The sequence below is a fragment of the Amia ocellicauda genome, chromosome 12 (assembly GCF_036373705.1).
Source record: "Amia ocellicauda isolate fAmiCal2 chromosome 12, fAmiCal2.hap1, whole genome shotgun sequence".
NCBI classification, from domain to species: Eukaryota; Metazoa; Chordata; class Actinopteri; order Amiiformes; family Amiidae; genus Amia; species Amia ocellicauda.
The window spans coordinates 31,302,033-31,319,664 of NC_089861.1; the positions used below are offsets into that span (position 1 = coordinate 31,302,033).

Here is a 17,632-nt window from a genome sequence, read left to right on the forward strand (position 1 = left end):
GGATTCAAAGTGTTTTTGGAAGTAAGACTTCTTGGCTGAGGTGAGCGAGGAGATGAATTTGGACAGTAGTGAGTGGTAGAGGTTGAGGGCAGCTGGGAGTTTGGACCTCTTCCACTTCTGTTCACTAGACACCTAGCCATTATATACCAAGGTGGCCGGTATTCATGGTACTATACTAACCATTTGAGAAGCAGAAGTGATTTGGGGAGGAGCTGGGATCAGGTGAATTCATTCAAACTCTCTCACACGCAATCTGACAGGAAAGGAACAGCAAAGGTTCTTGCGGAAAACAAAAAAATAGGTCTCCCTTTCCCAAGACCCCTGCTGTGCTGTACTGTAGCTCTCTAGGATCAGGGTTGGAGATCCTGCTGTACTGGATTGTAGCTCTAGACTGTAGTTTGTTTGTTGAATAATAATACTAACAATAATTGTACCAATTATATTAATAATGAAACCGAGAATCTAAGTGCTTATGTAAAGATGTAACAGGCTGTTACATGTACTGTTCTTAACTTATTCCAGGTGAGCAGAGTCTCTAGTGAGGATATCAATCTTAGTCTTAGGTTCAAAGGAGACTAGTTCCCTAATTTTAACCCATTATACTCTGCCCCATTGTTTTCAACCCGCCGGTGGGTTGAGATATATCTATTAATAACTCTGGCATTATCATAGGCAGATATATTGTTTTTACATCTCTGGAAACAGAGACTTTCAAATGATACCAAGATTTTTAAGCTAATTGATTTGTGGAGATATTCACTTGCAAAGTAGGGGGAAACATTGACTCAGGTTTGAGAATTGCTATTATTAATACATAAAAAATAAATGATCATAACTAATTCAAATTGTATTTTGACTAGTACTTTAAATGAAATTTGTAAACAAAATACATTTACATTAAAATTAATAAAATCCTAAAATGTCATAATTCACAATTATGCAATTATATCGTGGGTGAAAAGGTGTTGCAAAAAGTATGTCTATTCATGAACAACAGTGCAGCAACTGATTCTGTACCCACATGCTTGTGGCCCTTATAATGAAGAAATGGCCCTTTTGCATGTATTTTGTAGTACAGATTTTCTCTAAACTTTTCTGCATAGGCTAAGTTCTTTCAAATGCACATTATTCCTTCATTTCTTAGGCTATTTTCACCCAACTTCTATGAATTAAAATTTGAACATAAAATTTTCATTTCAAGATTTCCCATAGACTTTAATGGAGGAAAAATGTCAAAAAAGTCAACATTTCAAAAAACACATTTTTGTTTTTGTAAAAAAAACTTGGTAGTACTAATCATGATGAACTATGAAGAATATTATAGTGCATATTATAGTACAGATTGTCTAGTTTCATTTGATAGGTGTCACATACGTGTACCTTATAATGTCCGTATTAAACACTTGTATGTCTAAGAAGTTGCAAAGTGTACATTGTTAAATATACCAGTTGCTTCCAATGCTCCAAGAAAAGAAAAATACAGTGGTTAGAATAGGAAATTATCCTTGTTATTGGTGCAAAATCCAAATCCAGCTGTCCCTGTCAGTTGTTTTTTCTTCATTTGTTAATGTGATCTGGACTACTTGCAGAATTCATGGGACAATATTCATTCATCCCTCATCTCTGGCTGTCCCTCAACAGAAGCTGCTAGAAGTTCAAAGGCATTGTAGGAAGGAGATTCCTTCTGAGCTCTCCATCTATCTTGCTTTCCCCTGCGTTCTTAATTGTCTGATTGATAATGACAGGGTTTGCAGCATTGAGCTATTTTACAGTATGTTACAAAGTCAGGTTCTTACAATACACAACAAGTAAAACTTTATTCTTATCTCTAGACTGAAGACATAAACTTAATGAAAATTGCTTTGTGTAGTCACAGAAAAAACATAAATGAACATAATTGGACACAAAAGAACAGAACAGAACAGAACAAAAATATAATAGAATTTTACAAATTATGGTTTTTAAAGACTATTTAATTAAAACAATGTTACCACAAAATCAGATAGAAATATTATTCTTTACAATACACATTACTGAGTGAAACTGTTATCTCTATGTAGAAGAAAAACAGATGTTTCATATAGTCACCAAAGGACATGACTGATTAAATGAAAATTAAATAGAATAATTGTGAAATGTCTACATGTCTAGCCTTCTTCAGATATTATTTTCTTCAGATATTAGATTGCTCTATTAAAGATTAACTCTCTCTAAAGTGCTGTCAGAACACACATAGATCCGAAGCATCTGCTCTGAATTGTGGCAGAAACTGTGCACCAGCACCATGACATATGGTAATACATCTGCACTCTCCTTCCACTCTCCACTCTCCTTCCTCCAGAGCCGCTCCTTCTCATCCCTGGCCCCTAAATGGTGGAACGACCTGCCACCGAAGTCAAAACAGCAGAGTCCTTGACCTCATTCCGGCACTCAAGACGCATCTTTTCCGACAGTACTTGTAATATTATTCCTCTATCCCTGCTAGATAGCACTTCACAGTTTTTATTATGCTTCTCGTGTTCTTGATTGTTTTCCTCCTTGCTCCCTTTCCCGTAGCCCTTGACTGTGACCCTACATCTTGATAGCACTTAGCTTTCACCGTCCAGGATGTAGGAAGTCACTTATTGTACTTGTGTAAATTGTAAATTGGAATTTGTAAAATGTATTATTCTGAATTGAATTTTTAGCTAAATTGGATTTGTAATGATTGATGCCTTGTACTTCACTGTATTTTTGCACTTATGTTGTAAGTCGCCCTGGATAAGGGCGTCTGCAAAGAAATAAAAATAATAATAATAATAATAATAATCTGCAGTGGTTCAGTAATGCCACTGAAGACACAGTAGAAACGGCTGTGTGCTGCGGAGCGCTAATGTAAGTCACAGAAGTGATTTCTTATTTACTCAGAAGTCACGGGGCAGGGTGCCAGCAGGCATGGATGTCTGTCATCCAGTTCCATGTGTTTGCTAAGGGAGTTGCCATGTATGCCATGTGCAGGTGTTGTATATAAGGAGTGTGTGTGTGTGTTCCGATTGAGACACAAGGACACAGAGACACAGAGACACAGAGACAGTGCAGTGATGAGAGCCTGTGTGATTGCAGTGCTGCTGCAGCTCCTGCTGTCTGGCAATCAGGGTAAGAGGCTTCAACAGCAACAACAACAAATAATAAGAAGAATGATTAGTATTCAGGGGAATGGGTAGTAGGAGTAGCAGTAGCAGTTCCGGTAGCTGGGGAGAAGTGATGTTAAAAAAATAAATCTTGGCTCCTCTGTAATCCACTATAATCTGATTAGTATTATTTCTTGAATGTGCAGTGAACTGCGAGACCCATGTGCGTATAGTCTGATTTAACAACTTCTAAGAATGTTAGACTCTAAAAACATACATGCATACATCTCTCTCTCAAATTATATATATAGATAGATAGATAGATAGATAGATATTCTCCAGAATGAATCCAATTCTTCTGTTTTTTTCTACTACTCCTGTTACGTTTATTAAGTTCTCATGTAACCATCTCAAATAACTGCAATAATCAGTGCATTCATCATTTTGATACATATACTTATTTCTATATTTATATCACAAGATAATTTACTTGTGCATTATGGTGTTAGGAGTGTCTTCTGACACTGTTGTCAATGTGTTTGTGTTTCTGTGTTTTTCATGAGCCAGTATGTGTATTTATATGTGTGTGTGTGTGTGTGTGTGTGTCACTGTGTACTTCATTGTATCTGTGTCTCACTGCAGAGGGTTGTATGTGCATATCTTTGTCTCTGCCACATCACTCGCCCTGTTCCACACCTCCTACATCACCTTCCCTGTCCCTCTCTCTTCCCATCAGCCTCCCCCTCACTTTTCCTCTCTCCTCCCCATCACCCTCCCTCCTTCTCTCTCTCTCTCTCTGCTCAGCTTTGCAGTGCAGGGAAGTTGCAGGGCAACTGCGGCAGATCGATGTCAGCGCGGGGCAGGTTTTTGGCACCAATACAGCTGACGCCATCTTCACCCTGTACGGGGGGACCTGGACTCAGCTGCCCGGGGCACTCAAGCATGTCACGGTCGGGCCCTCGGGCGTCTGGGGCGTTAACAGTGCCAACGCCATCTTTAAGCTGGTGAATGCCAACTGGGTACAGGTGCCAGGTGAGAGGCAGAGAGAGGGAGAGAGAGGTTGTGGGGTGGGGGGGGAAAGAGGGAGTGGGGGGCATGGGAAAGTGGGGCTGGATGAAAGGATACTAATTTGTGAATTCACTAGTTGCATGTGTTAATTAACCCCCCTCTTTGCCTATGTCCTGTGCCCCCCCCCCCTCTCTCTCTTTCTCTTTCTCTCTCTCTCTCTCTCTCTCTCTCTCTCTCTCTGCCCCCCCCCTTCCTTGCTATCTCCTCCCTCAGGTCAGCTGAAGCAGATTGATGCTGGTGGTGTCCAGTTCGTGGCCGGGGTCAACACTGCAGACAACATCTTCTGCCTTGGACAGGATGCCACAGTGGGGTACAAGGGCCCTGGCTCCCCCACCCCCTGGCAAGGCATCCCGGGGGCTCTCAAGTACTACAGCTGTGGGCCCCTGGGTTGCTGGGGGGTGAATGCCGCCGAAGACATTTTCGTGAGGAAGGGGGTGTCTCCACAGCAGTGCCAGGGGACAGGGGATTGGCAGCAGGTGGACGGGAAACTGTCCATGATAGAGGTGGGCAGCGAAGGCAGTGTGTATGGGGTCAATGCTGCCGGGGACATTTTCTACAGGTGAGGCACAACTATTTATATTGTTAGACGTCTTAGCAGATGCCCTTAACCAGGGTGACATAATTGTTACAATATATCACAGTATTTTTAAATACAATTACCTATTTATACAGCTGGATTTTAAATGGCTGGCATAGCAATTATTATTATTGGTATTTATACGATTATTATTAAACTACTGTTGGAATAATTATTATAATCATACTGGTGTTATTAATGTTATTATTAGTAGTAGTAGTGTTATTACTGCTGTTACAATTGGTTATTTCTATGCTTACTATTTGCTGCAGGTGTTAGTGGCATTAATGATCACATTATTTTGTAATTAATATTAATTATACTATTACACTTAATCACTTAATTTAATCACTAACAGTTGGTGTATTTCTTATTCATATACAATTACAACTTTAACCTTTGGTGGTTTTATTTTTGCTATTAACAATTATAGTTATTATTTTTATTTGTCAGTACTATTATTGTAATTACTGTTGGAATAAATGTCATCATTATGACTATTACTATTGTGGTCAAATTATTGTTGAATTATACGTGTAATTAATATTATTATTATTGTCCTTGATGTTATGACTATTATTTGTTTACATTAGTTATTAGAATTCAAACTTTCTCTCTCACTTTATACCTCAACCTGTCTCTGACTCTCTCCCCCTGTTCCCTGCACCCTCTCAGGAATGGGATCACTAGCACTAACCCTGCAGGCACTGGCTGGACCCCACTAATCATGTGTGCGAAGAGCAAGCACGTGTCCTTTGACCTGGGTCATCTGTGGGTCATCACCCAAGATAACCGGATCTTGGACTGCAGCTGAGCGCTCACAGCCAGCAGAGACCTCACAACTTTCTTTGTGTTTGCAATAAATATGAATCTTTAAAGATATTTTTAAAAGTATATATATATATATATATATATATATATATATATATATATATATATATATATATATGTATATATACATACCCTTTCACTTGTCTTTCAGTCTTTCACTCTTCGCTTCAATAAAGCATTGAAAAATACAGCTGCATCATGGAGTCTGTGTTTGTGTGTGTCTGAGTATCTGTGAGTGTCTGTGCGTTTGTAATAATTTTAAAGCATTCACATTTTCAAGTTATTTAAAAAAGATTATATCAAATTACAAGTAACATTTGCAAAAGTAATATGTTCAACATAATAAAATATAAAGCATTTATTTTGATTATATTGGTGTTGGTTTTAAATACATCATGCAGGAAATAATTAAGACAATAAGACTGTAGGCTTATCTGTCTGTGTCTGCCTGTCCATCTGTCTGGTTTAGTGTTAAACTCTGGGACTCCTGGCATTTTAGTTGCTTCTGAGATGGTCAGTCAGTCATGAGTCCGTCACTATGGCAGTCAGTCAATCCTCTGTTAAATCAATCCTTCTGTTTAGACAGTCAGAATATCAGTCAGTCAGAATACAAGTCATTCATGGTCTCAGTCAGTCAGTCTGTATAACAATGAATCAGTCTGGTCAGTGAGTGCATCAGTGTCAGTCAGTCGGTCAATCAGGGAGTCAGTGAATCAATCAGTCAGTTAAACTTCTCCAGTGACAGACGGACGCACACAGAGAGAGAGAGAGAGAGAGAGAGAGAGAGAGAGAGAGAGAGAGAGAGAGAGAGAGAGAGAGAGAGAGAGAGAGAGAGAGAGAGAGAGAGAGAGAGAGAGAGAGAGAGAGAGAGACTTTTTAAATCCCTTTATTCTATAAATTAGAAAACAATTAGAAAAACTAAAACAAAACAAAACAAACACTGGTGCAAAAAAAGATATAATAAATCTAACATTCGCATCTAATCTAACATTCAAATCTAACACAATTTCAAAAAGTCCAGTTCAATGAGATCTTAGTCTTTCATAGTTTCTCACAAGAGCATAACAAGCTGCCCCTCCTCAGTTATGACACACACCCCCTCCCCAATGCACCAAAGTCTCTCAAAATTGTCCATGTTGTGCACCATTTTAAAATAAGCAAAATCCATCTTGGTCCTGGAAACCATCAGGATCCTATAAACACTAATAGGATTCAGAAAACCAGTGGCTACAATCTTATCTTTTCGGGATTTTAAAATAGCTAATTTCGCCTGACCAAGGACAAAGTTAACCAATGAGCACCTATCCCTCCATGCAAAACTATTTACACTAAAAACAAGAAATGTTTTAGTAAAAGTAACCCAAAAGTAAAAGTAAAAGAAGAAGGGCTGCAGCCAAGGGCAATCCACAAACAAATGGAAAACAGTCTCTTCGCGGGACAGAAGGGGCACTGGACACTGACTCGGTTCCACTCGGCTAAGATAAAGGTTTGTGGCAAAAATGCCATGCAGCACTCTCCATTGCAAGTCTCTGGAGCGCTTAGGCAAGGGAATCTTATATAGCACCCTCCCAGCTGCCACCAAGGAAAGCTCCACTTCTTGCCCAGTTTACTCGTGCTGAGGTTGCCTTTTCATACATTATAACGCGTGACTCCAGCACAGGGATGTCTTGGTCAGTTGTAACAAACACACAGATCGTAAGCATATGCAGAGAGTTTAATAGGGGTTGCATCAGGTGCAGCTGGCACTGCCAACCCAGGCAGTTTCTCCCTCAGCTGGTGTAACAGGGGCTCTATAGAGAGGGCACAGAGCATCCCTGAGAGAGAGAAACCCTGCTGTATCCCCCTCTGCACAGGGAAGGGAACAGTCAAACCATTATTAATCTTCACAACACTTAAAACATTATAATAAAGGAGTCTTATAAAATAAGTAAAAACAGGGACAAAACCAAATGCTTTTAAAACACGAAACAGATACTCATGGTCAACTCTATCAAAAGCTTTTTCTTGATCAAGCAAAATTAAACCAAAATCAACATTAAAAACTTTGGATACATTAAAAAGATCTCTTAATAAAAACAAATGATCAAAAATCAATCTCTCGGGCACACAGTATGACTGGTCTGTGTGCACCACTGATCCAATCTTGGTCTTTAGACGATTAGCGAGTCTTGGAAAATAATTTATAATGGGAGCACAGCAAGGAGACAGGGCACCAGTTCTTGATGTTACAGAGGTCTCCTTTCTTAGGTAGCAGTGTTATCACTGCCCTGTGGCAGCTCAGCGGCAGCTCCTCATCCCAGACACATTCCTGCAGGACCTGGTACAGATCCTCATCAACACAATCCCACATCTTCTGGTAAAATTCTGCAGGCAGTCCATCCAGTCCGGGAGCCTTCCCTTTGGTGAGCTACACCACAGCCGCAGTAAGCTCTGGGAATGCCAACGGAAAGTTCAGTCCGCTGCTCTCCTCCTTGTCCAGGCTAGGGAGACCCTTATAGAGATCAGAATAAAAGCTCACTGCAACACACCTGAGCTCTGCAGGGCTGGAGACCTCTCTGCCCCGGGCAGCCTCAGACAACACACTGTCTTGCGCTCCGCCGTCTTCCTCTCCAGGCCGAAGAAGAAAGCTGTGGGGGCGTCCATATCTTTGAGCTCAGTAAAGCGGGCTCTTAGCAGAGAGCCCTTCACCTTCTTCTCCAGCAGGCTGCCCAGGAGCTGCCTCCTCTCCTGCAGGCCCCGATATGCCCCCTCATCGCTCTCGCTGGCCGGCTGACTCTCAAAACCAACAATCTCTCTCTTTCCAAAACAATTCGAAATAATCAATAAAGTTTTTATCCTGTAGCAGATTGTTATTAAAGTGCCAATATATGTGCATAAATATTAATAAAATCAATAAAAATACCAGCGTGTTTTATTTGTACTTTTAAAAGTCGACTTTGAACAATCTCCTCAATAGATAAAATCTCCACCCCATATCCTGGAGAAAATAAAACTACAACCCCAGCACGAAAATAAAAACCGTGGCTTAAAATGCAGTCACCCCTCCACTCAGACTGTCTGAGTGCATCTCCTGCAAGAAAATCACATTCCTGGTCTGGGAAGAAGGATGTAATGTCTACTCACCTCTTACCTTTTGTCTTTTCGAGAAAGTCGCTGATCTCTGTTATTGAATACAGTTTCCCCCTTTGGCTGGCCGTGACGTTAGAGAGCTGCGAGGTGTCGGAGAGCCCGTCCCTCCCATCCATCTTCTTCTGATCCCGCTGATCCGTCCTGCTCCTCACCCGCATAATCTCCATCAGCCGCCGGCATCCCCGCTACCGACCCAGCAGGCTGAGGAGTCTCATCACTGGGGGGACATCAACAGGGCCTGCCTGAGCCCCGAGGCTTTCACCCCCAACATTGCTCCCTTCCTGCACCAAGTCCTCAGACAAGAGATCCGCGGGTAGACCCTACGCCTCTGTCATGAGAGACCATAATGGGCCCCCACCAAGACTCCTCCTCACCCGTCGCCAGGTCGGCAGCAGCAGATGTTATTTTCTTAAGCTTTCTTTTCTTAATGACTGCATAGTACACCCCCTCCTTGGTTGCGTTGGCCAGCACAGCAGCCCCCGGCTCGGCTTCAGCCGCACTGGTGCCCAACGCCTCCAATCTCCTCCTGGGCTGCTGCACAGGTCTCAGTGGCCACCTCCCCGTCATCATTATGACTACTTGTCACTGCTTCAGTTTGTAGCTTGGGGCAGGTCCGTTTAAAGTGTCCCTGTTCCACACAAGAAAAACATTTAAAAACCTCTGTGCTAGCAAAAACAACATAGTCCCTGCCCTCTATATTAAAATGCCAAGCTACATTAAACTTGTCTCCTAAAAGACATAATGTGTTTAATTTCTGTATTTTTACATCCAAGAGGAATCATTGTAATCGGCGACATTATTGTATCTGGATAGTTCTCTTTCAATTAATGAATTATTAATAAACGGGGGAATATTTGAAAATATTACCTTGGTAAGAGGCTAAGAGAACGGTGTTACAGTTACCAAAGCATCATTCAACATAAATCCCTCTTCCACAGTTGTGTTGACCAGATTTTCTTGGTTAAGGAAAACAACTACAGCTTTATTCATCCGTGAGGTGGATTTGATATTTTCAAACCCAACCACCCGCCCCACGGAAAGCAGCACATCTTCAAGAGAATCATTATTTTCAGAAAAAACTTTTAAAAACTGACGCCTAGTAAGCCCCCCCAACCCACCAGAGTGGGAGCCCATTTTCAGGCATACGCTGGCTAAAATGTTTAAAAAGTACTAAGACTAGAAAAAAATACCTTTAAAAAAATAATAAATAAATAAATAAATAAATAAATAAATAAATGGCAAATAAATGCACCACTACCGCTCTCACACAGCATACAAACCCTGCCACAGCAGAGCCCTCCCACAATCCTCAGCGAGAGAGAGAGAGAGAGAGAGAGAGAGAGAGAGAGAGAATATGATGGAGGGGTGAAGGAAATGCTCAGACAGAAAGGAAGAGACAATGGGAATAGGAGATGATTGACACTCCAACTTAGAGACCAAGAGAAAAGAGGGGAGTCGCATTGATTTTCCTTTCTCTTTCCCTCTCACTTTGTATTGCTCCCTTACTCTTCTATAACTGTCAGGCCTCTAAGGAGATAGTAACTTGAATGTGGGACAGAGAGGGGATTGGAGAAACAGGGAGGTGGTCAAAAGCCATGTTCTCTGTTCTCCAGTGCTTCCCCACCTGTTTCGCTATGGCTACCTCTGCCAGCTGGCTACACCGGTGTGTCTGTGCAACAGATTGTGGATAGGGCAGCACACCTCGCGTGTCTGGCCTGTGTTCAAGCAGGCGCATGCTCTTGTTTGGCCTGCGTGTGTGTGTGTTTGGCCTGGCCTGGCCTTTCTGGTGATTCGCAGTGCTAATCCTGGGAATCCTGGATGAGCTGTGGTGCTGTGGCTTGATCCCTCTAAGCTGAGGGATAGGAATTATCTGTAGATAACTAATTTGGACTCAGCCTGCCTGGACACTGGTGTGTGTGCGTGTGCGTGTGCGTGTGCGTGTGCGTGTGTGTGTGTATGTGTGCACGCACGCGCGTTTCTGGTGACTGGCACCCTGTGTGCATTGCTTTGTTGGAGAGACTACTTGTTGAGTTTATCTCCCTTAGTCTGTTTTGTCCTTTGAGGTGATTTAGGGGATGAGTTTACAACCTTAAAATTACAATAAAACTGCTGGGTTGTGCATTCTGTCTCTCTCTCTCATTCGACCCCACTCGGGAGCAGACGGCTGTTTTTATAGTCATTGATAATGTACGTCCTCTTCCCCCTGTGGGAATGCCACAATCCACACCATAATGGACTTCATTAATTTTTCACTGTTGGGCACAGGGAGTCTTGGTCCCACGCTACACTGCTCTGGATTGCCTTTGATGCAGTGTACTGGTCTCCACAGCGACTGCCCTGTAGTCCACCTATGTGCAGGGCAGTGCTGACAATTACATGCAGTTGTGTGTACACGCAGTGTTGCACACATGCACTCGAACACTGTACACACGTGTGCTCTGGCAGGCTCAGATGCCCATATATGCACAGTCTCTCAGGATATGCTTGCACACGCCCCCGCCTGCATGCAAATGCTCTTGCACACACGCACGCACACACACACACACTGCACTTCAATGCAGGCGATGGAGAGAGAGGGAGACAGAAAAAGCATGCACACAAAAAGGAGACCGTAAGGTGCAATGTTGGAGAGCGAGGGAGCAACTAGCAAAAGGGAGGGATAGAGAGGGAGGGAGAATGAGAGCTAGAGGACAGAAGAGTGGTAGAGTGAAGGAGAGAGCAGAGGAGGAGAGGAATGTATACCACAATGTAAACTACATCAGTCATAATTGTTTTTCACTTTACATCCGGACTCGTGTATGTTGTCTATATGCCTGTGTGTGCGTGTCTGTGTGAGTGCAAACAACCGTTTGTGTGTACTTTAGCCTTTGCAAGTGTATATTTTGGAGCGTGTATAAGCGTTTCTGTGTATGTACAAGTGCTTTTGTGTCCGTTAGTGTTTTTGTTGCTGTGATTGTTTGTGTGTTAGTGTGTCTATTACTGTTTTTGTGTGTATATTACCATGTCTGAGACAGGAGATCAGTGCTGTCGCTGCAGGAGACAGCAGTTGGGGGTGGGGTTTGTGTGCAGAGCGATGTACAGTGACAGCAGTGTGTGTGATCTGATATGAAGTGACTGTGTACGTGTGTGTGTGTGCATGCGTGCGTGCTTGTCAGTGTGTGGCTGTGTGAGACTCTGTGTGACACTGTCACCTACAGACACAAAAGTACAAGAAACTAGTCGATGTGACACTAAGCTTCTGTTCTCTCTCTCCCTCTATCTCACTGTCGTTTCTCACCCTGCCTTCCTCTTTCCTCTCTCCCTTCTCTCTTTTGGTTCTGTTCTTCTCTTCTCTTCCTCTCTCTCAAGTGCAGTGTTACTTTATTCAACTGCCCCCCTTTACCTTCTCTCATTCAAAACCACCTTTATTGGCATGGTGAATTTACACAGGTTTTGCCACACTTTTTACCATTTACAGATACTGTAAAGATGAAATAAGATGTATTAAATCTCCCTCTCCCAGCTGTGTCCAGTCACTGGTCTGTATTAACTCATTCTCAATTGCTCTTTTTCTCTCTCTCTCTCTCATGCATGCAGTGCCAGCGGGTGAAGGTGGACCTGGAGGTGCAGGCCTACCCGGGGCAGGATGTAACTCTTCGCTTCCAGTTTGTGCAGGATGGCCAGGCCAAGCTCACACAGGTCTCATGGATCTGGGAGCCGCCGGTGAGCAGTGGCGTGGAGAAGGTCAATGTGGTAGTCTTCCACCTCCAATTCAAGGACAGCTACCCCAATTCCCCCCTGAAGGGCCAAATCAGTTTCCTGGCACAGCCATCCTCCCTAGAAGCTCCCTCGATCCAGACCCAAGGCGTGCAGCTGACAGACAAGGGGAAATTTATCTGTGAGTTCGCCACCTATGGAATGAGCAGGAACTCATCAACCTGGTCATGCTGGGTGAATCGGCGAATGGCAAGGCGGCTGCCCAGCTGTCACCTGGCGGGTAACAGCACCCTCACCAGGGTGAACAACGCGAACGGTATGGTGACTGTGTGTAGCGAGTACTGGCTCACCCCCTCCGGCAAGGACAATGGCATGGACCTGAGCTGCGTGGTGTAACACCCCACCCTGGACCAGCCGCAGAGCTTCCCCCTCAAACTGGCTGTTGAGTGTGAGTGTGTGTGTGCGGGGTCTGTGTTTTGACCTCTCTCGTGTGTAGCTCAGCTGGTGTTAGTGTACTGCACTGTTGATATTAACTCAACACCCCTCTCTCTCCTCCCCCATATCAGATCCCCCCCAGGTGGAGATAGGTTACGTCATAGGTTATGACGAGAACTGGTACATGGGGCACACCAATGACATCCTGCAGTTCAAGGCAACTGGGAACCCGCCGCCCACCAACATCACCTAGAAGACATGAGTCACCTAGCAGGCCGGACACTCTCCTGCACTACACACCTGCACTGTACACACTAGCACTGTACACTAATTCTCTGTGTAGGGTCCAGTGTGTGTATTAATCACCCTCCCCCCCTCCCCACAGGCTATCAAGGGAGAAGTTACCAGAGACAGTGGAGGTGATTGGGAACCATCTGACCTTGCAGAAGGTGGACGAGACAGTCAACACTGGGCATGGGCCCGGCAAGAGCTATCTCACCGTTGCGGTCAGAGGTGAGAGGTCATGACTGGTCACGTCACATGATACCTTACAACAATACGTCAGGATAGCCAGGTGAGGTCAGAGGTGAAAGGTCATGGTCCACAGCACTGTACACTGTCAGTTAATAGTATGTAATGGAGAAATAACACCTTCAACTCTCACACTCTCTCACACTGACAGTACAGTGCGATTTGAAAGGTGGGGTACAGTGCCGTATTGAGGTGAGTGTGTGTGTGTGTGTGCATCCTAGTGTGACTGAGTGAATACCTGCCATCACTCTTTTTTTCCATTCTTGAGTTGTGGAGAGAGAGAGATAGAAGAGCGATGGAGAGTGAAGGTGAGAAAAAGAGGGAGAAGCAACTGCTCTTGCAATTAAGCTGAATGGTCTTTAAAGACCCTGGTCACCATGGAGACAGCAGCAATTAGCACGCAAGGGGTGAGTCAGTGTCGCTGTAGGAGACACTCGCAACTCGCTCGCTACCTCCCTCCTTCCCTTTATATCCCTCAATCTCTCTCCCTCTCAGTGCCTCCTTCTCTTTTGACAATGGGAGGGTGATTTAGTGGTGGGAGGGTGAGGGAAGTAATCATAGTGGTGACAGGGGAATGGTGGAAGAAGGATGGAGGAAGGTAGAGAGGCAGTCTCCTGGAGGGAGGGGGAGAGAGACTGGTGTCTCTCTCCTGGCAGGAGTAAAGTAAAATTTTAATTTTGATTTTTAAATGCGAAGCAAGTCTAGGTGTGTCCTCTGTCCTCTCGTGTCTTTCTCTCATGTCTGTCTCTAGTGTCTCTTTCTCTAATCCCCTTACTCCTGGCCTTTTCGTCTCTGTCCCTCTGTCCAAAAAATGCCATTGTGCTTACACTCACATGTGCTTAGTCTCCCTCACACACACACACACACACACACACACACACATTACACAACCAGTGGAGGCAGTGCGGGAGAGCAGGACAGAAGCAGAAAAACTGACCTACAGTGAGGGAAAAAAGTATCTGATCCCCTGCTGATTTTGTATGTTTGCCCACTGACAAAGAAATGATCAGTCTATAATTTTAATGGTAGGTGTATTTTAACAGTGAGACAGAATAACAACAAAAAAATCCAGAAAAACACAGTTCAAAAAAGTTATAAATTGATTTGCATGTTAATGAGGGAAATAAGTATTTGACCCCTTCGCCTTAGTACTTGGTGGCAAAACCCTTGTTGGCAATCACAGAGGTCAGACGTTTCTTGTAGTTGGCCACCAGGTTTGCACACATCTCAGGAGGGATTTTGTCCCACTCCTCTTTGCAGATCCTCTCCAAGTCATTAAGGTTTCGAGGCTGACGTTTGGCAACTCGAACCTTCAGCTAGGCTAGGCCACTCCAGGACCTTAATGTGCTTCTTCTTGATCCTGTCCCCTTAGCAGTAAAACACCCCATAATGTTTCCACCTCCATGTATGACAGTCAGGATGGTGTTCTTGAGGTCATAGGCAGCATTCCTCCTCCTCCTAACACAACACTCCTAACAGTGATGCCAAAGAGCTCGATTTTGGTCTCATTTGACCACAAAACCTTCACCTCTGAATCATTCAGATATTCATTGGCAAACTTCAGACAGGCCTGTACATATTATTTTTGTAATTTAGCTAACGCTCTTATCCAGGGTGACTTACATTTGTACCCATTTATACAGCTGGACATTTTACTGGAACAATCTAATTGAAGTACCTTGCTCAAGGGTACAACAGCACTGCCCCACCTGGGATTTGAACCCACAACCTTCCAGTCCAGAGCCCTAACCACTACTCCACAGTGCTGCCTAATGTGCTTTCATGAGCAGGGGGACCTTGCGGGCGCTGCAGGATTTCAGTCCTTCACAGCGTAGTGTTACCAATTGTTTTCCCAGCTGCCTTGAGATCATTAACAAGATCCTCCCGTGTAGTTCTGGGCTGATTCCTCACCGTTCTCATGATCATTGAAACTCCATGAGGTGAGATCTTGCTTGGAGCCCCAGACCGAGGGAGACTGACAGTTATTTTGTGATTCTTCCATTTGCGAATAATCGCACCAACTGTTGTCACCTTCTCACCAAGCTGCTTGGCGATGGTCTTGTAGCCTATTCCAGCCTTGTGTAGGTCTACAATCTTGTCCCTGACATCCTTGGACAGCTCTTTGGTCTTGGCCATGGTGGAGAGTTTGGAATCTGATTGATTGATTGCTTCTGTGGACAGGTGTCTTTTATACAGGTAACGAGCTGAGATTAGGAGCACTCCCTTTAAGGAGAGTGCTCCTAATCTCAGCTCGTTACCTGTATAAAAGACACCTGGGAGCCAGAAATCTTGCTGATTGATAGGGGATCAAATACTTATTTCCCTCATTAACATGCAAATCAATTTATAACTTTTTTTAAATGCGTTTTTCTGGATTTTTTTGTTGTTATTCTGTCTCTCACTGTTAAAATACACCTACCATTAAAATTATAGACTGATCATTTCTTTGTCAGTGGGCAAACATACAGAATCAGCAGGGGATCAAATACTTTTCTCCCTCACTGTACATACAAATGTTAAGAACACACAATTAAAATGGGGAACAGTCATACTTCCCTGTTAATCTTTGCCCCACAGTCAGAGATTTGTTTGTTCTCCTGGATAAGGAGCGAGTTTCTATAGTTCAATCAGTAGCTCAAAAGAAACACGCACTTAATGCACCCAATCACAAAGAACAGAGTTCCTCAGTCACATGCCCACGAGTTTCAGCAAAGGTTTCGTTCATCTCTTTAAGAGCAAAATAAAACATACAAATAGTAGAGGCGCTAGCTCAGGAAATCCACGAGTTCAGCAGAGATCCTCATTGCAGCAGGTACTATAGTAAAGTCATGTTTTATTAGGTACATGTACTCACCATTGACAACAGTGTTCACATCACAAGCTACAGTGAATCACAAGCTTCATTTAACTGTGTTTCAGTCCCCTTTAATACACAGACTTCAGCGTCTTAGCCCTCAACCCTTTATTGTTCTACATTATCCTTTCAGCACTGCTACATAAGTAACCTTAATGAATTCCTTGAGAAATCTTTCACTTTTTTTCACTTGAGAGTCCTAAGTAAAGAGAAGTGTTGTCGATAGCTATTTTAATTATACATCTACATTAACTAATGACAAGCATTGCCAATTGCTATTTTAGCGATAGGGAAAATAAGTAATGAGAAATGCGGCCTATTATTATTATCAATGTACTGAGTTTAAAACTAATGTTCGGGAGGAGGACAACTCCCAGTCACGCTTTAGTTTTCTTGCTGAAACTCAAAAACTAAATCTCTCGGCCTCTGCAGCAGTGTGTGGGTGTGTGTGTGGGTGTGTGTATGTGTGTGGGTGGGTGGGGCCAGGCTGTCGTTCCCTGTGCCAAGTGGGTTAAGGCCAAACACATTGTCCCCTTTGCGATCCCCTTCCCCCAGTGCGCTCCTTTTCAACCCTTTTCAACCTGAGGTCAGGACAGCTGAGTCCCTGACCACCTTCCGGCGATTACTCAAGTCACATCTGTTCAGACTGTACCTGTAATACAGCAGGGTATTATCCTGAGTTGTCCGGCACTGCTGTCATGTTGCACTTCATATAATTGTGCTTCCTGATGCTCTTGCTTATCTCCTGTTGTTAACTGTGATTTCTCCAATGCCCACTCCCTTTAGCACTGACATACACTCACCTAAAGGATTATTAGGAACACCTGTTCAATTTCTCATTAATGCAATTATCTAACCAACCAATCACATGGCAGTTGCTTCAATGCATTTAGGGGTGTGGTCCTGGTCAAGACAATCTCCTGAACTCCAAACTGAATGTCTGAATGGGAAAGAAAGGTGATTTAAGCAATTTTGAGCGTGGCATGGTTGTTGGTGCCAGACGGGCCGGTCTGAGTATTTCACAATCTGCTCAGTTACTGGGATTTTCACGCACAACCATTTCTAGGGTTTATAAAGAATGGTGAGAAAAGGGAAAAACATCCAGTATGCGGCAGTCCTGTGGGGGCGAAAATGCCTTGTTGATGCTAGAGGTCAGAGGAGAATGGGCCGACTGATTCAAGCTGATAGAAGAGCAACTTTGACTGAAATAACCACTCGTTACAACCGAGGTATGCAGCAAAGCATTTGTGAAGCCACAACACGTACAACCTTGAGGCGGATGGGCTACAACATCAGAAGACCCCACCGGGTACCACTCATCTCCACTACAAATAGGAAAAAGAGGCTACAATTTGCACAAGCTCACCAAAATTGGACAGTTGAAGACTGGAAAAATGTTGC

General features: G+C 43.6%; 1 protein-coding gene across 1 annotated transcript; it reads left to right on the forward strand.

Moving 5' to 3' along the window:
* The first annotated feature begins 3,030 nt into the window (after positions 1 to 3,030).
* On the forward strand, positions 3,031 to 5,774 carry LOC136764929 (fish-egg lectin). Its single transcript, XM_066719317.1, has 4 exons — positions 3,031 to 3,135; positions 3,915 to 4,142; positions 4,392 to 4,737; positions 5,431 to 5,774. The coding sequence occupies exons 1-4, from the start codon at positions 3,081 to 3,083 to the stop codon at positions 5,567 to 5,569; spliced, it is 768 nt and encodes a 255-aa protein (XP_066575414.1). The 5' UTR covers positions 3,031 to 3,080; the 3' UTR covers positions 5,570 to 5,774.
* Positions 5,775 to 17,632: the final 11,858 nt, after the last annotated feature.